At 40.0% G+C, this 24,438-nt stretch overlaps 1 protein-coding gene across 6 annotated transcripts in view; it reads right to left on the bottom strand.

The window, feature by feature from the left end:
• The window catches only part of LOC137195422 (glutamate receptor 3-like), a 72,334-nt gene that overhangs the window by 31,610 nt on the left and 16,286 nt on the right, over window positions 1–24,438 (bottom strand). For all 6 annotated transcript variants that reach the window (XR_010931116.1, XM_067607767.1, XM_067607768.1 and 3 more), the window contains exon 4: window positions 10,217–10,404. Coding sequence is in view for 5 of the 6 variants with exons in the window: in XM_067607767.1 (XP_067463868.1) it covers window positions 10,217–10,404 (188 nt within the window). In the remaining variant the exon portion in view is untranslated. The remainder of the gene's footprint in view (window positions 1–10,216; window positions 10,405–24,438) is intronic.

Raw genomic sequence — 24,438 nt, forward strand, 5'->3', positions numbered from 1 at the left:
CCCTATGGGCACATTGGGCCCATAGAGATGAGCAGTACATTTTCATCCAGGTAATTTCTTTACAGCAGGAAGTGGCTTTTTTGGGTTCATGTGCCACTGAGCAACGTTCATTTCTATGAGCGTTGCTCTGCCTCCAACGCTGTATCCAGTTCTCTTATACATCCATGGCACAGAGACTGATGACTATTCTAAAGTTGGAAGAACAACTTCGGTTTCCTCTTCTTGGTGAATCAGAAAGTGATACAATTCTGGGAGGTTTGTACCTGTTCAATGATGTTTGAATTTACACAATCAATCAGTGACACTGAATTTAAAACTGTACAATTACACTGTGCATTGTACATTTATGGAAACATGACACAAGAATTATGAAAAGCTTTTCATAGTTTTTTGTTTCCATCAAATTCAGTTTGCTTTATTGGCAAAGGTTACAATGTAATTTGGTAACAGTTTCCATTGTTCCTGTCAGCAAAACTTAAAGGCTATCATGGCAATTTCCATTTTCAATTGAAATATTATTCACAGTATGGCATAATACTGTGGACTCAATTAAGTGGTAAATCAAAATCATTTAAGGTAGTGATATGATTTCATGTTCCAATAATGTGAGCAAAATTGTTTAGTGGTTCACTAGTTTTTCAGCTGTGTGTGAGTTGCTCTCAAATTCACAAATAGCTTATACAAAGAAATGTTTACTAGTCTACATTTTCATTTTCATGTGTCACTAAAAGTTCTTGTAAAGGATAATTTCATTTGATTTGCTGTGGGATTTGCTCTCCTCCTCTGTTGGCAGAACCATTCTGGGGAAAAAAAGCATCTGTGCATGACTAATATTTTAAGGATCCTGATGCTCTAGTTTCATGGCCCCCTGGGATAATCACTTTTTGTGAGTATGTGAAACCACCAGGAACCCGGAAGAGGTCAGGCATTACCGTCACTGAGAGAACTACACTTTTATTGTCACAGGACTCACATCTTCCTCTCTGTCAAAATCCATTTCTCACAAAACAACCTCTTCAAATAGCTCAGGGAAAAGAAGACCTGCAACCTGAAAGCGAGAAGGAACCTGCAGCACTGATTGTACTGAGTGGCTCCTAAATTTTTAATGCACATTGAATGGAAAGGATAGTCTAGGTGCTGTGCCCTGTCAACTGTTTTCTACAGTTAATGTTCTCATCTGGCAACAGTTCAAAGTTTCATGGATCTGTGAGTCCAACAAACCAGGCTTCTGTACAAGGAGGCGGAATCATAATAACCCAAAATTTTGTTGTTTTGCATTATATTGTCTTATAACTGAGAAAACAACAACTGGTTAAATATATGTTCAACTTAAAGGTACCCTGTGTAGTTTTTAACTCATAATGCTACAGAGCAATGTTTTTAAAAGTGATACACACTCCTGCAGAGGGTTTGATGTTCAGTTCAGTTGGTGCCGGTAATGCAGAAAGAAATGAAGCCAGCTATGAGGTAGCCAGTGTCCACAGATTTGGCAGTTTTCCTACTTTTTATTAATTTGGAAAAAAATTGTTTTGGGCAGGTCATGATAAGTCAGACTACTTTTTGTACCATTTGGCCGGTTTCCACCAATAAATCTGCCCCTCTTCTCATCTGAATACATTGAGATTGACAAGCTCAGCTTGACACGCAATGACTGATAATGCTGATGACCATCAAAACCAAATGTCATTTCAGTTTATTACAAATACCTGCAACATCTGTTCACACAGTATGAGTGTAAACTTTAACATTTAATGTAACATTATCCAGAAGATTTTTATTTTATTTTATGATGCCCATAATGAATTTTTCATTAGTGTAGCTGCGGTTTTGAATTTGTCTAATTATACTAATAAAACTGAAAACTGGAGGCAATACTGGGGCAACTACAGAGCCAGCTAAGGTGAGGATTAAGGAAGACTTCAAGCAAGTAGACATGATGTAAACAATGCAGGTTTTAACATATTCCAAAACCAGCTTGCAAATATTTTATGAGGCAGGAAATACATTTGCATCTTTGTTAGCCTTCATGGATATACACATTGTGTTTTGATGAGAAACACTGAATGAAAACAAAGTGTTTATTTACAAAAAAAAGCTCCACATTGTACTTTTTTAAAGTGGAGTTAGATGAGAAGATTGATATCAATCAGCTAGGAGGCGGTTATCTTAGCTTAGCATAAAGGCTCACTAATTAACATGTTATATCTCGTTTCTCGTTTGAGATATATTAAGAGTGACATTTTGGGAATCCATTAAATATGAAGCTACAGCCACAGAGTTAGCTTAGCTTAGCATAAAGACTGTAAGGAAGGGGAAGCCGCTCTGTCAAAAGTAACAAAATCTTACTACCGGCACCTCTAAAGCTCACCCCTGCCAGTGTGTTGCAAACAAATGAATCATAGCTAATAGACAAATCAACCCACTGCACAGACTCATGTTAGATCTATACGTTAGTGTTCACCTCTTTGTTGAGGATATGATCATTAATGTGGAGCCATCTCTCTATGCAGAGGATACACACTGTAACTCGAGAACACAGACAGAGAGGGAACAAGAGAGAGAGAGCAGTTGTCTCAGGTCTCAATTATCTTTATTTGTCCGTCCTCTGGGCTCCTCCTGTCCGCCTGTCTGGACGAGCAGGTCTGTGCTGAGCTGTTTGATGCCGGCCTGAGCCGGGGCGAGCTGCAGCACAATCAGCCTAAATATTCCCGGAGGAATCGACTCTAATTAAGCAGACTGGAGCCACAGTCCTGTGCAGAGCTGGATGTCTGCCCAAGTGCCTTCAAGAGGATTTGACTCCCTTCCCACTGATGGAGGCTTCTCTTTGTTACAGTGATTTGTCATCTGCCTTCTTCAGAACTAGAACGGGCATCCTGAGGTTGATAACTCACCAGTCAACTAATTATTGTTATGCTACTCGACACAAAATCTAAGAAGGGATTTAACTGTCAAAGAAGTGCATTAAAGAAGGAAAATGGAGGAAGGACATAACACTGTTCCAAATACCACTGTACCCACCCCTCCCTCCCCTCCCCAAAAATGTGTATGAAGTTGTAATGTCCTCACTACCCTTGTTACAGTTGTGCACCTGCCAACTCTCCTGTTTGCATGTGTTTGAAGCTGTTTTTCATATTGGGTGCTTTTAAGTCAGACTTCTCTAGGGTCTCCTTTGGAAGTGCACGCTACAAAGGAGACTGTACGAAAACTTCCTCTACTACAGTCAGTGGTTTTTTTTCTTTTTTTCCAAAGCCATGTTCTGTGTTTTATAATCGAAGAAAATGAAGGCCTAAGCACAGATAATTGTCTTCTTGTTGTTGTTATGGTTATTTTTTAAGACATCATACTCTAGTTCAACTGGAGGTATCACACATGCTCTTTTCATATTGCTCTTTCATTTTTTCATTTGTAGTTCAAGTTGATGTCATGGCTCTGTCATTGACTCTAGAGACTCTCGTGAGTCTCTTTGAACTCCTTGGTTGTCATTATCCATCAGATGCCCTCAGAGTTTTTCTGTTTTGAGTTGGACTTTTTGAGGGACTTTCTGTCACTTGGGTTGCCTTTATTGGTTGGACTGTGCTTATTGTGTTTTTGGTTTTCTGGTTCCCTGTGTTTTCTGCTCCTGTGTTCATGTACTCCTCCTCACACTTGCCCTTCCCTTGTCTCAGTATTCTTCCCCAGTCTGCGCTCCCTTCACACCTGCCCGGCATTAGCCTTCATTAACCCTGCCTTACTCTCAGTGTCTTTCCCAGGCAATCACTCCCAGCCTGCTCTTGCCTCTAGTCACCTGTTCCCCATCCCCTTATTAGTTCAGTTAGTATTTAAGTCTTGGTTTGGGAGTCAGTCTTTGTTGGATCCTTTGTTCTGGTCTGTTCTGTTTGTTCTGCTTAGGCTCAGTGTTCAGTTTTGTCCTTCTACCCTCCAGCCTTTGGTTTTGCCTGAACACTTCAAATAAAGTTTTCTTCATTCCTGCTTCCACTTGTATTTGGGTCCATTCCTGCCACTTTCATGACAGTTGAGGTTTCATATACACACTCAGTGGTGAACTAGCAAGAAAACTTGGAAAAGAGAGGAAACAAAATAAAGGACAACTAAATATAAAGCAGCCAAAAGAATCACTGTGTCCTCCAAAATAAAATGTCCCTCATGGTCCCTTATATGAATTTTTTCAACTGTTGTGATCCATTTTTTTTTTTATAGCCGGAGAGCACATTAGCCTTTAGAAGCTACAGCTTTTTTTTTTTTTTTTTTTTTTTTACTTGAAACCTATTGGGTTTTCCAACAAATAGAAAAAGGCAACAGCATATTTTGGTGACATACCAACACAGATAACCTGTACAAGGTGAAAGAAAAATAAGAGACAATAAAGGAATAAAACTTATGATAACAGATTAAAAATAAATAATTAAATAAAAATAGAGGGGTTAAATGTAGCTTAGTGAGATGAGGGTCTAGAGGATGAACTAAACAAAAGAAAGTATAGTTCAAGCCATCTATCCAAAAGAGTAACCAACAAAGGAAACATGGACCATTTATGAGGCTTTTGGAGCATGTCTCAAGATTCTGGGGAAGGAAGGTATTTTACGAACAACGTCCTTTATGACCTTCCACAGTTGCTGTTCCTCATTATAAACTTCAGAAAGATTAGATGCAGCTCCCATGGAGATCGTCTCTAGGAATGTTTGAAGCCACAGTCTCTCTTTCAGCTGATCTGCATCCTTCCAGTTCGTTGCTATCAGTCTTTTAACTGTCATGCATCCAGTTGTTAAAATTTGCATTTGAAAAGTTGGTTACGGCCAGGCTCCTTCAACAGTGTAATTCAAAAGGCGCAGTGCTGGATCACAATGAACAGCATAGCCAATGATCTTTCCCAGACATTTTCCCAGAAGGTTTTTACTTCAGTGCAAGACGATACCATATGATAAAAAGTACCTTTTATCTTGTTTGCAATGCCAACAAAGATCAGAGTCAGAGACACACATCCTCTGCAGTCATGCAGGGGTGAAGTATGTTCTATGAACAAAATTTATAATTGATCATTTTGTTCTTCACTGATTTGGATATTTTGTTAAGTGTTTTCCAGACATGATTCTTCATTTTCCAAGGATATATCAAATCAGTTTCCCAATTTCTTTGAACTGCATTCCAATTTTTCCCCTATATTTTGTTCATCAATTTGTTTGCTCAGTTTCTGTCAACCCAGGTATGATTACAGCTTCTCCTTAATATGTGGTCAATTGTGGTCTTATTTGCATTTATTTCAAAAGTTCTTTATTTTCTACACCATATACAGCTTTATGCTGGGCAAAAGTTCTTAATAGTAGTTGTTCCATAATGGATCATTGGGAGAGTTACTGACAATTCTCTAAATTGTCCACTTTCTGTGATAGCTCATTTGTCAAGGACTTGAGTGCCTTGTGGCTTGCTCAAATTGGGGATATTGGGTCTTCCATGTTGGATATACGCTGTTTGGCTTCGTTGATACAAGTGGCAAGGCAGGATAACTGATTCACTCCTGATGGTTGTAGCTTGTATCGATGGTAGGTGTTCCTTTATTTTTCATCTTGTTGGTGGAGTGGGCTCATGCTTGCGTCTTCTGTGCTGTTGTATCTGTATCTTCTTAATTATAGTTGTTTGATTATGAAGCTGTTTTGAGTGTCTATGTGCCAATTAAAGTGGGTTTAAAATGAAATTAAAAGATTGAAACTGAAGAGCATGCTCAGGACACATCTTACTCCAACGAGACTATCTACGGAGGCCCAGCCTTTTCAAACTACAGCTTAAATTTTTACAAACTGAAGTTAAATGGCATTGTAACAAGCACATAATATGTGAAAACTGACTCAGTATTAGAGCCTGTGATCACAGTATGATAACAGCAGGCTCGTAGAGTTATACATTATAATATACATTATTAAAATATACTATATATTTAAAGCTACAAATCAGCTGCCTCAGAGAAAATATTTATGCAACAGAAACCGTTTTTATGTCATAGCATGAACAGATAAAACAGGACTAAATAACATCCACACAGATGACCCAATCATCAGATGACTCATCCCAGCACAGCATCTTGTTTTACTATCCCAATCACTGGGTGTGGAATTCCAGTGCACCTCTGGGTGTTTCAGCACTTCTCCTATTTCCCTCTGCTGCTCTAGACAGGGAGACTTACACTACATGGCTCAAATCCCACAAGCTCTTTGGATTTCCAGTATTTTTTTTTTTAATCTCTAGCTCTTTCTCTGTCTGTCCGCTGTGCAGGAGGAGGCTGGAGGTGACTGGTCCTCTGGCAGCGATTATAAATCCACTGTGCTTCTATTATTGATGAGAAGCCTTAAAGGTGTTTATCGCTCCGTCTTTACTTTACGGAGGGGATGAGCAGACTGATACTTTTAAAAGCGGTAAGGAAGCCTACAAGGGAGCAGCAAAAACCCACAGCACATCCATCAACAAATAAAGCCTGTTACAACCGAAACTACCTTGATAATAAAAGTAATTAGCACACATTGAATGATAGATGTCTGCACATAAATCCATTAATAATGCACTGAGTAGAGATAATAGCCTGAATGCAAAATGATTTTGATGATTATAGTCTGTTTATGAGGTGCGATCCTAAACACTGATTAAAAAAAAAAAAAAAATCACATCCAAAATGGCTGCTTCCTGATGCCTGAGTGATCTCCGTTGTGTTTGCTCACTCCAGCATTTGTGAGAGATCTTCCCTCAGGCTAGGAGGGTAGGCTATTTATAGTAGGCTCATTGTTGTTGCAGTTATGGGACAGTGTGTCCTACTTACATTGGGAGCTGATATTACATTAAAGCAAGTGTTGATGTCACAGCTCATACGAGGAATCGTTCTCAGGAGACACAGGCGTGCCTTGCCTCTCTCAAGCATCTGGAGAGGCACTTGTCTGACAGATGCTGCCTACGAGGCCACCATTCACATTAAGCCACCACAGTAAAGAGATTATGATCGGCTCGACCAGACGTGACACTGAGTGACACAGCATTAACTGATTGGATAACTTGAATCTAATACAGAGGCAATTTGAGAACATTTGAAGAAACCCGCTGCATCAACGTGAGGGGCGGAGAAAAGCAAACTTCTCTTAATTAATGGAAATGTTCTCTGCTGTCACTAAAAATATTCCCCCGCTTCAGAGGAAATGAAGACAGATCTGCAGTGAAGGTCAGAGTAAAACTCGTAAGGCCAGCAATAATGAAGATCATTATGTAGAGGGCAGCGGCCTTTACACACAAATATCTCAGCGAAGAACAGAAGGTTAAGATGTGCTGGGGATGGTTGAAATGAGCATGCACACACACACACACACACAAATTCACAAAACAGACTATAAGTGTGGGCTTAATGGTTTTAGTAACACCCTACTCTGCTTATTGTCTTTACATTTCCTTATTTCTACAGACAAAGGACAAACTGTGACATAACATAACACTCAACATGTACAACACATACACAATGATGGGGGAGCGGGAGGGAAGGAGTGTGGGGGCCTTGATAATAAAAGTAACTACCACAAATTGAATGATAGATGTCTGCACATAAATTCTCCTTACTGATAATATATGTCTTTACATGTGCCCGCAATTTACTTTGTCCAGCGTGATTTTGTTGGAGGGTGTATCCAGCTTGCTCCATTTCTAATAAGTCAATGTATTCTTTGAGCCAGTTATCCAAACTATAACAGTCCTTTTTCTGTATTTTGCAGTTCATTAAGATTGTCCATTTTACTGCCAGAAATGCAGATGTTACAAGGCACTGTGTTTGCTTTTGTTGTACATTATGAATTATTGGTATTATTGGTATTTCCCAAGTAAACATGTGGCTGGACAATAAGGAACCTGCACATTCAATACCGATGACAAATAATCAATTACTTCTTTCCATAAACTCTTCACATCAAGACAAAGCCACAACATGTGCATGCTTTATTTACCAAGTCCCCATTTAAACTGCCAGTGACCAGTTCTCTGAGTCTGACCACTTCAGTCTGCTGCTGCCAACTAACAGGGCCGCACTTTTCTCATTCTCCTCTCTGACCGAGGAGTCTCCAAACTTCTGCTGGACTCGTCCCACTACCTGTCCACTGGACCCGATACCAACCAACCTCCTACAGACCATTTCCCCTGAACTTAACCCCACAGTCACACACATCATCAATTCCTCGCTTACAACAGGTGTGTTCCCCACTGGATTTGAGCAAGCTCGGGTCACCTCACTGCTTAAAAAACCTACACGCAACCCAGCCAGTTTCACTTTACCCCTCCTATCAAAAATACCTGAACGCACAGACTGAATTTCTCTCAGGAGAACAACCCGTACGATCTAAAGCAGTCTGGCTTTAAGCAGGCGCATTCTTCCAAGACTGCACCGCTGTTGGTAATGGAACCCTGCGATCGTCTTAAGCTGCTGGTCAGTCCTCAGTTCTATTACTATTAGATCTGTCAGCTGCGTTTGACACAGTTAACCACCAAATCCTTCTCCTCCATACTCACTGAGCTTTGCATCTCAGGATCTGCCCTCCGCTGGTTCATGTCCTGCCTCTCAGGGAGATCTTTCAGAGTATCTTGGAGGGGGGGTTGTCTGAACCGCATGGCTTATCCACAGGGGTTCCTAGAGGGTCAGTGTACGGTCCCCTTCTCCTCTCAATATACACCACCTCACTTGGCACAATCATCCGCTCCAATGGTTTCTTGTACCACTGCTATGCTGACGATACCCAGCTCTTCCCATCGTTCCCTACAGAAGACCTCACAGTCCCAGCTCTTTCACAAACACCTCTGTAACTGAACTTAGCTTTATGGCACTTACTCACATGTTCTCTCCTGACTAGAACCTTGCTTGTGTTATACTAATTCTCATGTGTACATCACTTTGCATAAGCATCTGCTAAATGAAACTGTAACATTTATAACGTTATAACTGACCACAAAAATGATCTATGCAGTATGAGTGGTTTGGTTTGGTTTGGTTCAGACAAAGTTTGGAAAAATAAAACTGTTTGGTTAAGGCTGGTGAAAGATGGATCTCATGGTTAAAAGAACCCAACGTTGACTCCTGTAGGACACAGGACATAAACCACAGTTTCCAGTGTCAAACTCAGATATTTTGTATGCCCAATCCACTCTGACTTCTTATCAATAGCAATATCAATTTCAATATCACACTACTTCCTACACTACTTTATGCTTCTGTGAAAGCCTCAAGAGGTCGCTTGTCAGAACATAGATTGGTTTAAATGACCATTTATCTGGAGACAGTCTCTTATTTAACTAGTCTAATGTTGACACACCTCCTGCTGGGTTTCAGGTGACACTCAATATTGTGTAGTTGACAGAAATAGTCTGTAGATGTTCAGTGTCAGAGCTACCTCCATTGGTTGGGAGTAAGGTTACAAAAACATTTCGGTTCGGGTTGCTGTAGTCAGAATTAGGGTTAGTTAGTGGAGATATTATCAATATTCAACTATCAATAAAAGATAAAAGTCCATCTATTTGTTAACAGCAGTACACTCCAAAATTCATTTGCAAGGAAAATGTGACCACATGTGTAACGCAGTTTCTAATCCTCCAAATGAAAACTAATGATCTTCTGAGTAAATATGCAAATTCACAGTTAACCCTCATTTAATACATTTCTGACAATCAAGCATTCTCTAAGGTGCAGTCACAGTGAGCAGCATGCATTAGCAAACACTGAATGTGAATCAAGACTCATGTGGGAAAGCTGTAGCTGATGATCACCTAGGAAACAAGGATGAGGAGGCTGTTCAATTCCTCCACGTGACTTAAGCCCAGGTGACCTCAAACAAATGTGCGCACAAAAAAACAACAAATAATAAGCCTAACTGAATATGCCTGACTCGCTCGTTTTAATATCATCTCCTAAATGAGAATGTTGAGATCTGAGGCAATCATGATGCACTCCAAATGCTTGGGGTAATAACGAAAAAAGAAACGAAAAGGAGGGGAGCAAATCAGTAGAGTGTCTTATTCACTAAGTGTGTAAATGGAAGTGGTGTTCAAAACACAAAGCAAGGAGAAGTGTGGAGGAGTGTGTTTATTCCTTTTTAGAAACAACGAAACATGCAGAGCAACAAGGCTGAATAAAGGCATTTAAAGGAAGGAAGTTTTGTTTCCAGTGTGTTATTTTTCTCAAATAAAGCTGGCTGAACTGTTGGTTCAATACCTGCTCCAGTATCGAGTTGATCCTGTCCACTTCACAGTCAATTAGAAAGCGTTTCTCCTGCCGGCGGTCCATCTCCTCGATGATGCGTCTGTACTCTGTGGGGTCCACGATGTTCCCCACTGAGCGAGCTGTCACCTGCCAGTTATTGGCCACAGCCGACTCCATGATGGCCTGGAGGATTGAAAAACCTGGAGGAGCAGAGGGAGGAGAGCTCCATCACACAACTGTCTTTCAGAGCACACCAACGTGTAAACGTTGTGATGACAATTAAAATTGCTGCAAAGAAGAGCTGCAAAGGTTTAATTCCTATTTGATGCTTCCGACAAGGCTGAATAAATCAAAAGAAAACTAGACGTATGACTAACCAGCTTTTGATTTCAACTACTGTATTAACAAACCCATGATAGATTGCTGAAATGTTTATCTGAACAATAGTATGTGTTGTGTTACTCCAAAAATACACAGACAATGACATATGAACAGGTACTAGCAGAGATGGACATAAGAATATCAGCTGTGATTTTTAATCAAAACTCAGACAAACACTGAACACAGTCCAGATGAAGGTAGATTTAAGGCCCAAGTGTGAGATGATAAACTGAACTGTGCATTAGGACTTTTTTCTTACTGCAAATGAATTAAACATGAGCCCTATGCTTTTGCAATTTATGCATTTACAGTATTAGTGTATTTTTGTATGTATCACTGCTGTCAGATACAAGATTAATGCCTCTTCTTTAGAGTTAATTTCAGAGAAGCCTGCAAAAAGGTTTAGGAGGATGCTATAAATAAATAAATTCGACAGACTAAGCAGATTCAGCGGTGAAGGAAAAATGGGAAAAGAGTCCACAGAGAGGTCGATATACGCACAAAAGATTAAGTTAAAGCTGTGGCGGCTGCACCAAAGGTAGAGAGGTTACAGAGCATAATTAATTAACTATTAATTGTAAAATGGCTCTGTGTCCCATGCTGCCTTCACAGTGTGTCACATAAGGTCACTTCAGTTCTCTCTTTCTTGCTCGACTGAAGAATCCAAACTTGCGAATTTGAGGCTAGAGATGACACGAATAGAGAGGGAACGCACAACGATAAGTCGTGTAGCACATACTCTAGCAAATGCAGTGAAATGGACTGCTAAAGAAGCAGTTCAGCAAGCACAATTGATGTAACTCAGTGGCATGTTTGCTTTGCAGAGCTCACCGTGCCATGGGATGAATCAGTAGATGAGGCATATGAAAGGAAGACGCTGAGCTAACAGTAACCTGGCTGAGCGGCGACCCTGAAAAGCCACAAGACACCCGGAGGAATTTGGATAGTTTACTGAGGGGGTTAAGGATTTATAGTCAGCAGTCATGACAGGTCACAAAGACGGTTTCTAAATCAGCCGAAAGGAGATGTCAGTGACTCTGACTGAAAAGAAAGGAAAACAAAGCTGTTGTTATACAGTATTTGTTTTAAAAAGTTAAAGAAAGGGAGGTCATTTGTGTCTTTTTTTAACAATCCCTTTGGGAAAACAGTTTTGTCTGGAAAGAGCTCTCAGCTTTTTATCCATTAATCTGATGTTGTTAAAAGTCTGTGGTGACATTATCTGACAGCTACTGGGTAGCATTTGTAAATTTGGGCATATAATGTAGTTGGCACAGCTGAAAGGAAGTGAAGGTGAACTGTCTGATTACTGGGATTGTTCCAGGAAGCCAGAACCTCCTGCTGAGCTATTTGAAGGTTTCATGGAGCCGATTCAACAAAACATCTGCTATGTGAGGACAAATACAGTGACATACATACACACACACACTGACGGTTATTATTCCTGAAGAGCAACAACGTGGGACCTCTCAGATTCTACAGTTGAAGCACTAAGTTTCTGAGTATGCAGTTAAAATTTCATCACAATCCTGCTCCTGCCTTTCTCGCAGTCCAGTGACAAACCATAACTCTGTCAAATAAACTGTAACGCAACAGTGATTCACAGATGTGTCTCCTCAATCTGTATAGGACATCACAAGAGTTCATTTGAAATTCTTATCTACATTGTATTTCAATTAGTTTTTCTTGAAGGTGAACACAGTGTTTGACTGATTGACCTAAAGTGACAGGAAGTGGGTCACCGCCACAGGCATGAGGCCATGTTGCTTTTTCAAGAGATCAATCTCTTGTCAAGGGTCAATTCTTTCTCTGTGCTGAAACAGAAGACATCAGACATCATACTGGCTTTTTTTTTTTTTTAGATTTTTGGACTTGATTTTATTTGAGTCAAGCAAAAACAGAGTTTACCCAAACTGAATTTTATAGATATATTAACTCTACTTGAGGTTTCAAAGACTTGTTTGAAATTGCAATATTTTAAATCTTGAGATAAATCATGCTGGTGTTCAAAAGAATAAAGATTTATGACGTTAAAAATTGAACTCAAACTTCTGCAGAATCTATATGAATATACTTCAAATTCAGAACAACCTGGGATGAAATTCAGTCATTAAAAAAAGCAGCTTGTAGGAAGACCAGTGAACCTTGAAAAGGCAACACCTTATCAAGTGAAGAAATTATTAATAGCTCCAAAACAGTAGAATAAAAAACAGCTCCTGAAACGGACAATGACGTTGAGTGTAGGAATGAAAAGCATGCATCAGAAATTTGCATATTTATATTATCTGAAGAACAGTGAACAGAATATGTTGAGTGGTGGTAAAAATGCATGGTGGCAGAACTCATTATGCTGTATTGGGTCATAACTAATGGCCAGAAAAAAAAAAATGGTGCAGACCCCTTTGTCCTGTTTACCACAGCCAACGCACTACAGCTGACTGCACTAAATGAGCAGAAGCAACGGCGCAGTCTGTGCCAACTTTTTCTCTCAGAGCAGAGATAAAAACTGCTGATTCCATCAAATAATGAATATTATTACAGTTGCTGAATAAGCTGGTGTAAAATATGTATGTAAATACAAGTCAGCGACTGATTCCTTCGTCTGGCTGGCATTACACGAAAACTGGTTCCTTCTCGATATCACAGTCAAGTGATGCGCAACCTCCGCAGCACAGACCAGACTGCACTTAACTATCATGACTACCTCAGCTGTTATAGCATGTTTTGTATATAGTACTTGTTTAAAGTTCATAAATACTGAAGACAGTTATCCATGCATTATTTGTAAAGGTATGAGTATTACACAGCAAAAAATATCCGCGACTGCTGAACATGCCCTTTTTAATATTAAAGTTTCTTGAATTATTGAGTCTCTATTGCTATTGGACCTGAATTTTAAAGTCCCCCTCTGCTGAAAAATGTGTTTTGCTTATTGTTACTTTGATGTCTGACCTTCACTGTGCAGAATGATGTATGCACAGAGTTTGACACTAGAAGGATGTTTTCACATTCATCTCCTGAAAGAGGAAAGGTGCTCTGTGCTTAAATCTGGGTCTGACTACGACTGCGACAACTACGAGCATAATTTGTAACATCACAGCTACTTTGTAAGCCAGTCATGGTCTGATGTGTAACTCACGCAAGTGTGATGTAGAAATTCAAAACCTCCATTGCACTGTGCACATACACTGAGAATAGACTTTCAGTACAGACATTTTGTGTCCACTAGTTTCTGATGTAAGACACAACATTGCACTTTAGGGGCCCCTAGTTTCACAGCAGCATTCATGTGCAAATAACCCAGAATAAAAAGATGTCCCTCCCTGTGTGAGGCAGCAATGACGTGTACTCTAATGTGCATCTTTTAAATTCAGAAATGTAAAAAAAAAAAAAAATCATGAACTCACAACAAAAAGAAGCAGCTGTTCTCAACTGGTGACCGTTACTAATGGACATGTGAGCTGACGTGTTCCCAATAGAGCTCCTAAGTATTCAGAGCACAGCGACTCAGCTGACATGTCCGCCCTCCTTTCCCCTGCTGGTGACCTTCACAGTGAAGCGCTCGGCAGACAGCTCTCAGATCAGGTATGGCCTTTAAAGATAAGTGGCTCTCGCTGGGCGCCACCACATCAGCCACTCAGGAGTTTGAGGAGGCAGAGGAGAGGTGACGCATGACACTCAGGGAGGTTAAGAAATTCAAAAAGGGGTGCCGGTGTGACCGTCCTGTCTCGGGACACTGTGAACAGTCTGATGATAGATACGAAGCTGCTGAGCTGACCTCAGACTGGACTAGACTCTGTCCTCATCCAGCCTTTATCAGGTCAAACAGGCAGACACATGTTTTGGTTTTTTATCAGCTTGAAGATATCAAAACAAGAATCCAGTACAGTATCTTAGGTGGCAGAGGAGAAATGAAAAGGGTGAAGCTGAGTGTCAGCTCTCCTCCCAGTATTCTGACATATAGTGCTGAACACCATAAGCTGGGATATGCATGACATTTAGAAACGTGTTAGTAGCTGCTTAAGAAAAAGGATTTGGGGGGGATTTACAAATGATTCCCTTGAGAGTTTTATTTCCGTTCCCTTTCTGACACTAAACTAAGCTGGATATTTTGGACTTAAATATTTGTTTAGCTTGTCGATGTTAAGCAACTTGAGTAAGCTCAAAATGAAAGACGTGTGGAAATAAAAGCTAAGTTTGAAAGTCCTGAACTGAAGGAATTAACAGATTATGACATTCAGTGTATTCTAACTTCAATAACCGCGATGCAAATGTGAAATCTAAATGTCAAAGGACATCCAGAGTCTATTGGTGAATATTAACACGTATTATCAGTGGGTTCACAAATGACAAAGTCTTTTGGTCCAGGAGTTTTGGTTGACTTTGTAAACAGATGGTACGATTTACAACAGCCAGCAGGCAGGACGACCATCAAGGGCATTTTACAGAGTCAATTATTCAGCACCGTCCTGAAAAATAATACATATTCAAAATCAGTAGCATATTGTCACAAGGCTATATATAGCACTGAAAAAAACACATTTATTTCTCACATGAGTAAAATGTTTCACAGCCTTGATGTCAAGGATAACATGATCTGCTGAGGTGCTAAATTTCAGTTTTCAGTTATACCAATAAAGATAAAAACTCCAGTCTCAGGAAAGGTATCCGCTAAAAGCAGAGATCTGTGTTGCAGTAGGAAATACAAAATACTCTGTAATTCTAGCTACCTCTGAAACTCGTTTTACATAGTTTCAAGGGCTGCATTAGTATTGTACATTTCAGTCACAAACACAATAAATATAGCGACTAGGTAAGCAACTAAGACTAAGTAAGCAAGCTAAAGATCCACATATTTACCTCTCAGAAGTTTGTGTAGACCAAAACAGAACAATAAGGCCAGTGTATATTGGCATTTGTACATTTGTCAAGTGTCCAGAAACACTTCTCTAAATGAATGCAATTGCTCCATGTCTACTGGATGTGCAAATACAGCAGGCAAATATTTGCTAATATGTCAGACAAATTGGGTCTGTGTCTATCAGACTCTTTGAGTTCTTCTGTCCTCCATGGGCAATAAATCAATTAATGCTGATTGAAGTAAGTAAGAAGTCAGCTAGTACTAGCTTGTACTAGATATATTGAAAACCGAGAATAACTCATCATAATAAAGAAATAATTTGACTTCTTGAGCTCTAATGTAGGTTTCTTACATTTCATCTTATCAGAATTTAAGTCAAAAACATAAAATGAGAAAGACAAGCACACACAGCTTTCAGTTACTGCAACATCTGTTTCCTCTGCAGGTCATTTTGCACCAGTACTCAGCTGGACAGTTTGCTCTTTCATCAACTCACGACTGAAATCAATTTTGGTGGCTGCTTCTCGGAGAGAAAGAGGGGAGAACAGCTGTTCCCCTGTAGAGATAAGTGGAGACATGAACCAGGCCTGCGACTTTGTGAAAATAGGTAAAATGTCTTAATATCATGCAGATAAGCATGACATTTACATTGCATGAATCAATGACAGTCAGACAGAGCAGCAAACTGTTGGTCTAATGTGTAAAATAATGGATCAAGTACTTCAGCTGTTAAATATCTGCTAGAGTGCACTCAGAACTCTGACATTTTGTGTTTTTAACTTAAGTATAAAAACCAGTAGAAATCTGCCTGCATCACAGTCACAGCTTGTCATTTTATCAGCTTCACGAAAGCAGATCTTACCATATATATCAGAAAGGGAAGAGTAGCGATATGGACACATTATTGTAAATTACATATCACGTAAGCAAAGGGAATATACTGTTAGCTGTCCAAAAAAACTTCTTACAAATAAAACATCTTTTAAGCTACAGCTTACATAGCTTACATTTAAGCTTAAGCGCATCACTGAGATGATGTTCCATATTCATGCTCAAGACTACAAACACAAACACTTTGCTTGGAAATTTCTCCACAAAATGCACCCAAAAAAAAAAAAAGAAAAAGAAAAAAATAGCGAAAAGATGACAGCGTTTGTTAGAGCAAGCAACACAAAGCAGAGTTGGCCTGCATGTGGGATTCTCTTGAATCTACAGTATGAGCTTAGCAGCCCACACAGCACTGCCCAGGAGATCAGTATGTATTCCTCTGATATGGTGTTCTCTGCAGCTCGGAGGATTGGTTTTATAGAGCATACCACTATTTGACAACTGGGTTCAACCATGAAAATAATAGTTGCAAGTTACTCACAGTCATGTATAGTGCTTTGCAAGAGAGCATCTTTTAAACAGCGTATTATATTATTGGAGGCTGTTTTTCTTTAACAAATGACTTAAAAGTCTGTAAAATGTTTGCTGAGACCTAGATTTGTATTTTCTAAATCCTGAAGGAAAATTATACTTGTGCTTTAATCACATGTAGAATAATACATTTAGCAAGAGATTTATTTCCTTTGTGACAGACAGAGCTAGAAAAAAGAGACTGACTGAGGATGTGCTGGCACCTGGCTGCGTGTTTCTTCTTTTCTTCTTTTCTGTCTTGGGCAGCGGCTCACATGATGGCCGAGCGTGGTGTGCAGTCTCAACTGTGACTCAGTCGTCCCTCCCCCCTCCCCCCGGAGAAGGTGACCTCTTTAAAATTCTCTCGCAGGCATCTGAACTGCGTCGTTGTCACGGGATGCCCAAAGCTGAGCGTGACACCAAAGGCGAGACTCAGAAAAAGTCACTGAACCTACTTCAGAGAAATCTCCCAAAAATCTCGGAGCTTATATGTGGCTCCACAAAAGAAGAAGGTTTTCAGTGGGCAATGCTCACAGAGCCAGTGAAATAAAAAGGATTAAAGCTGCCAAATGACAGTAAAAGGACACTTTTGAGTACAATTAGCCTAACAACGCCTACTCCCGATGCAGACCAATGCAGATAACAGCTCCCTGTTCCAAATTAGCTGAACTGCAAAGAACCCTGCACCCCCACACCACCCACTCCTGCCAAATCCCTGATCAGTGCTAATCAAACAGATTATTACTTATCTAATGACAGCTGCAAAGTTGCTAACAGAATGTTGAGCATTTCTCTTCCTGTTTCCTTTCATCTTTTATGCAAGTTTTATCTCATTAAGTGATTCATGAACTTTTCTTGCACTTAAAGATGATTCAGATTCCGAAGTCACATAAAGACTTAAAGAGAAAGAGAGTAACAAACACATGCAGCATACATATTTATTTGAACCACATACAAAGAAATGGAGCAGGCTGGCTCTTGCCCATCACTGAGAGCTGCACTAACTGCCTGTTCTTTTTCTGCTCTCCTATAAAAAACCCTCCTCCGTCTCTTAAGCAAATAAAAATGGCGTTTTTCTCTTGGGCAAACAGGGAAGCGCACATCACATCAATCTCTTTCATAATGCAAAAAGACTACTGTTTTAATGGCCTTGCGTTATCCTGAAAGCAAGTGTCGTGCAATAGATGAGAAGCAACCCTGAGACACGAGTCAAGGCATAAACAGAGCAGTGCCTAATAAAGCTGAGGGGCTCTCTATTAGTCACCTGGTTTCTTATTCAGCCATGTAAAGTGCTAAGGTTAGAGCAGATTAGATAAGACAAGCTGAATCTTAGAGGAAAAAGGAAGGGGTCGGAGGGGGGGGGGCTCTGAATTCATGAAGTAAAAAAAAAAAAAAACATTTGGTGCATCTGACAGCACGTCTGACAGCGCTTGGCCCTCTGTGCCATTTGCTGTTTTCTGACGCAGGAGAGGCACAAAGGCTTTGCTGACTCCTCTGTTCCTTCCCTCACTCTTCGCCTCCGTACAGTTTCATTTTCTTTTCTATTCATTTGAAGATGCTGCTATTCCTCCTTCCGCAAGGAGCCGAGACAACAATGTTGAGCTGAGGAGAGGAGAAAATCTTTGCTCCAGCCGAAATAAACCTCTTGCTCCTGAGCTGCTTGCACTGTGTTCTCCCTGAAGCCGGCAGGAGGGAGCAGACATTTAAAATACTAGTGGGATAAGTGGGAATCACACCTGGTGGTTAAAGGTCACTGATTAGATAATCAATGATTTTAAAGTACTCTGTGTATTGATTTCTATTTTTTTAAGTGGCAGATTTATGAGTAGAAAGGCAATAAGCACTGATTGTATGTTATTAATGGTGAAAGATATAACAAGTATGATTGATCAAGCTTCAGGCTGCTTATTGACAAGATTTCAAGATGTTTTCAGGTTAATTCTCCTTATAACAAACACAAGTAAGTGAGACTACAGTGAGACTGGCTGTGTCTATAGTTATTTCTATTGCTAAGCAAAGCTGCAGCAGGTTGGCACAGGCAGCTTTTCTATCATAAACACAGCAAAAGGTGTTGCACACTGACACAGAGCTAAGCTTGTACTTCCTGTACAACACACATTTCATTGTCAGACTGTCAATCTCGTCTAGCTACACTCATCTCTATACATCTTGCAATAAGGTGTTTTTCCACCTCTCGCTCTTCTTGAGGTAATTACAGTAATGAGTGAAGGGAGATCTCTGTGACATTGTGAGGCAATGATGCTTCATGGAAAAATGTTACATCCATCAAAGTGTACATTAATCCTAAGCTATAGACATTTAATACTGGGCTACAGATCATCATACAGCCTCCTGATGACCAAACTGTATCAGGGTGATTGAGTTGTGATTGAGATTAAGTTGCATTGAGACATGACAGATGACAAATTAAAAGAAAAAACAGCACTAAGTGTCTTAGTAAATACGGCTGGACAATATCACAATATTTACTGTAAAAAAAATATACACTTAGCAACCATTTATACTATTTGCACTGTTTAGCAGGACTACTTTATGGTAATATTGGATTTTGTATATGATTTGTGCATGAATTTGATACTTTGTCAAGTATTTAATTTGCTGGATTAGTCAAAAACAGACACTCCTGTCTGCTTATTTTATTTTACTATATGATACATATTGATATTGTGATATAAAATGACATATATTGTCAGAGTAGATTTTATCTATATTGCCCTCCACCACCCACCACTGCCACTAGAGCTATACTGAAGGGATGAACACAATTCTTCCAAAAGATATTTCCTTATTTGGTATTTTGATGATGGCAGTTGAGAGCACTGTTGAACACGCTGCTCCATAATCTCATATAGGTTTTTAGTTGGGTTAAGATCTGGTGTATGCCACAGTAGGAGAAGCACAGGTGTAAATAATAAAACTAATGATGGGACACCAAATGTCTGCGGTGAAAAAAGATTATTCAGTAACCCCTGTATAAAAGCATCTGCATTAAGTTTCTCCACTCATTTATGCAGGTTTATCCTTTGATTTGTCATCCATCTATATGTTAACTCTCTAACATTGTAAGGATACAGTATTAATAAGAGAATACATGAATGATAAATAAAAGAAGAAATGAGGCAAAGCTTGCAGTACTGAAGGCATGCGGAGAACTATGATGGATGGGAGCTGTCCAAGGTCCTGAAACAATGATCTCTGCACTGAGACAAGAGCTCTTTCCTCCAAACTAGCTACACGGGGATACTGATCACTGTAAAAGGATCTGTTCACAGTTTTTCAAGTCTGTCTTAAAACAACAGTCTGGTGTCCATATGAACACTGAAAGAGGTTTTCCTTGCTGTAATCATTCCTCCTGTTCATACTGGCTGTCAAAAGATCCCCTTCAAATGCACTTTCAATGTAAGTGATGGGGGCCAAAATCCACAGTGTGTCCACACAGTCATTCTGAGCAAAAATGTGAGGCTTTAGCACTGCTATAGTGCTACTGCAGTGGAAGTATAGTAACAAAAAAAGGAAGTTTGGCACTAAAAAGACTAACGTTGAAAGATATCTACTTGATTTGACCAATTTGGACGGCTGAAGCTTCATATTAGCTCCAGATACATTTTTAAATACAGTTTTGCACAAAAGAAGGACTGTGGATTTTGGCCCGTGCAAAATTTGTGAATGGACACAGAAAGCAGCGGAAAGGTGACATCATTCTGGGAAAACATTCTCAAAATGTAGATTTTCTTTCCACTCTTGTTGGGTTTAGCAATGCATACAACACAGATTGTTGCAGTAATGACTTTCTTCACATATATTGGAGGGCTGAGCTGGTCTATAATGATACCAAACACTGTAATTCCCCTTTTCAAGCAAAGAACAAAGATTTTCAAAGTGACGGAGCTGTTTAAAGTTATGTAATGTCTTTCTGAAGGTTGCTGTAGCTACACTAATGTGGTACATTCTCTGCCTTGCTAAGCCTGTCGGCCAATCTGTTCAATGGAGAAGATGTGTTTTCATATTTGAAAGAAAGCATGTTTGTAACAAGCAGCTGCGCTCATTTAACGTCGTGCTTCATGGTGGTCTGGGTCTACAATTCACAAATGATCCATGCTGAGCAATGAAAGCATCAGATTTTAAACTTCCTTGGCTGGAAAACTCTAGAAAATGTTTGGTATTCTGCATAAATAATTCACATGGATCATTTGGTCGATACAATGGGCTCAGTGCTGCAGTATGAAGCAGAATGTCTGCAGCTTACATGTTGTTTGATGTTGTGTTCAGGCTTCTCAGCCTCTGCATGCGTGGATGTTCATGGATCAATTGGGTGTGCTTGATAACAGAGGAGGTTTGGTTCATGCAGAAACACTAAGAGACAGCTAACGCCTCAGCTGTATCTTCTCAGTGAATGCACACCACCCTTTGAGGTTTTCACCAATAAGGTCACTGCACACACACACACACATGCAGCACCTAAACTGCCTTTCCAAACACACTCTATTCCCAGCTGTAAATCTAAAGGCAATCTGATTCCCACGGAGAATCTAAAATTCAGTCAACACTGACTCAGAGAGCATTCTCAAAAGCATGGAGTCACATAAATATGTTCTCTGTAGGAAAACAAAAGCAAGAAGGCACTGCTTTCGTTTGAGTTTATTAAATTTGACATAATCCTGTCTAAACTCTCTGATTTTTTTACTTTTTTCAAAGTGGCAGTCTCGTGCTTTCTCATCTGCATCTCTTTGTTTTCAGAATCCTTTGAAAACCTAGAAAAGCACATTTCAGTCACTACTTGGCTCTTCTGTTACATGTGTATCCCAGTTATGCTCTCCTTTGCTCTTTCTATGTTCTCTACGTGGCATAATAGAGTCCTTGAATGGAGGGACAACAGCTCTCCTGTAGCGGAGGTGCTTGATTGATGAATCTCTGCCACAGTCCCAATATTAGGGCCTGGGAGGAAAATACTGTTTACCCACAGAGGGGTGGGTCAAGGCCTATTGATATGTGTCTGTCTCCAAGTGAAGGTGCAGTTAGGTGTTCACAGAGTGGAACAGCTGCTTTGTGCTATTCGGCCTCTCTTTGTCTGTCTCTCTCTCCCACTCTCTGTTAATGAGCCTGTGTGCCTAGCTGCTGAGTGCAGCTCTTTAGCAGTGTGCAATTAATCAGACATTTCCTTGCAGAGACGAAACCAACCAGACATTCAGCAGCAGGGCAGTGTGATTACACACCGAATGCAAATTCTCCCCCATCCCGACCATCCCCATTTGTCAGAGGGGCAGGAGAATGTAGGAAAAAGCTGCAGTTAAGGTTGTTAGATTGTATTCCTTCTTTTTGATGGCAACAAAAAGAAATTAAGATCTAGTTTGCATTATGCAAATTATATGAATCAGGAGGATAACATTAGACAGGAAGATCTCAATATGTTAAATGCTAAATATAAAAAAAGCTGCACAATGGCAATTTAATACTGTAGCCATTACACTTTAGGACCAGAACAACATCAGAAAACTGAATAAGTATCCATTACTGCCTTGGTCAAAATATCTAGAGGTCATCATAAGGGAGAGGAGTAGGACAGAGGTGCAAACTGTAATGCAATACAATAGTCTCCCAAAATATCAAAGGAAGGAAGGAAGAACATGCTGTACCTCTCGTAATATTTCTGTAATGAAACGAAGATTCTCAAAATCACCCCCGAGACACACATTAGAAGAAGTGATTTTATCTACTGAGACACTAATGTCTTGTGGAGATGTTTTCTGATTTTATATTTCACGACACAAGTTGGACTGTGCAATCTTTGTTTTCTTGGAGCCTGTCTGTAGAGGTCATTAAAAGCTCAAGGCACTTAGACGCCGCTACTTGGTTTCTATCTTGGTTAAACCAGCTATCAGGATTACCAAAACACATTTTTATACAGTGTGTTGTGCTGAGATTCTTTTTAAAATAAATGTTTTGTTAATTACTGAAATACTGTGTGTTTTAATTCTGTATTAGGATTTGTCAAAGGTTATTGCACTACAAAGTCTGTAAGCGGCATGGAAAGCATACTATGGTACTCTTTGTTAAGCAGTACATGCAGTTTGAAGTAAATTAGCAAAACATGAAAAAACCTGGTGTGGTCCTACTCTCTGTGGCCAGCTGGTAATGCCCAGATGTTCCTCGGTTCAAGAGGTCATTTCTGCCAGCAGCCATTAGGCTGTTTAATGAGGACATTTCGTAGCCAGTGCATCCAGCATAAAAAGGTGATGTTGCACTGCAGCAGATAAACATGACTTTAATGGCCCACGTGTGTAAAGGTGTGAAAGAAAATCAGTTTTGTCTTTCTTATGCTTCTCCCGGATCTGTATTTTTGTGCTACATCAGTTTCCCTTTTGTATCAGTGATGTTCATCAAACGATCCATTCTTCTAATGAGATGTAGGCTGCACAAAACAGTAACAGACTCCTGTAAAAAGCAGCAGTGGGAGACAAACTCCACTCATTATTTAGGAATCATTATTTATGTCAGCTAAAGCACTTTAGATCAGTACAATACTGCTGTCAGAGGGAGGCATCTCCGACATGAAAGAGCAGCTGAATCTATTTGATGTCAATACCGTTTCCAATTTGAAATACATATTGAAAATTAAATGCACGCATGAGTACATTAAGTGGTATCTCTGGGTATTTTATTTTCTATTACAGTCAAAATCCCATCATACAGATACTGTTTTGATGGTAGTTATGCCTTTAGGCTATCATAAAAAAATCCCTCTTATGGTGTGTGATGAAAGGGAAGACTGAGTCCACTTCCCCAACATCTACAGCGAGGGATCGACAGTTTTCATTTTAATGATTTTTCCAATTTCAAGCTGACTTTAAGACACCCTTGCTTTCGTTCTGATGAAACGCTCTGTTCAGATGTGGCAAGTGTCTTGTTAAGGGACAGACATTACACATATCATTGTAAAATGCCTCTGCAGCATATTCCTGTCATATTCTCCCACAAACTATCAACACACACTCACACGAGCATCTCTCCAGAGCCCCCTGCTAGTCCCTCTCCAGCCCTAAATAGAGCCCTTTCCCTATAATGAAGATTAAACTGACATTTGGATGAGCGGTGGCTATATTGCTCCAGAGCTTTGACAGGGAGGAGCGAGCTGGGACTGTCAGCCAAAATAGGATGGCTAACTAGCCTCTCAGCAAACACAAGCTGTGCAGCATGTGGGAGTCCATCCTAAACTACAGTGTTTACACTGTGTCTCGCTGTGGAAAATGGGCAGAGTGTTACAGATGGTGGCCCGTCACTCTCGACACAGCAGGTGAAAGACGCCAACAAAGTCAAGCAGAGCTGTAAGGGCCACATCAGGATGCACTTTTGAGAAGTTGATTGTAGCGAGGAGAGGCTATAAACTCCCTAATCATTTTGTCTTGAGCACGCCAGCCAACCAATTATCAGCTTCTGCAATGTGCCACAGAAACACAGATACACACCGGCCAGATCAACGAAACCAAGGTCCCATCCCCCAGTTTGTGAGAAATAACAGCCTCCTTAATATGGTCAAACATGCCTCTGAACTTGTATGTCACAATTATGGAAGTGTTAT

The sequence above is a fragment of the Thunnus thynnus genome, chromosome 13 (genome assembly GCF_963924715.1).
Source record: "Thunnus thynnus chromosome 13, fThuThy2.1, whole genome shotgun sequence".
NCBI lineage: Eukaryota > Metazoa > Chordata > Actinopteri > Scombriformes > Scombridae > Thunnus > Thunnus thynnus.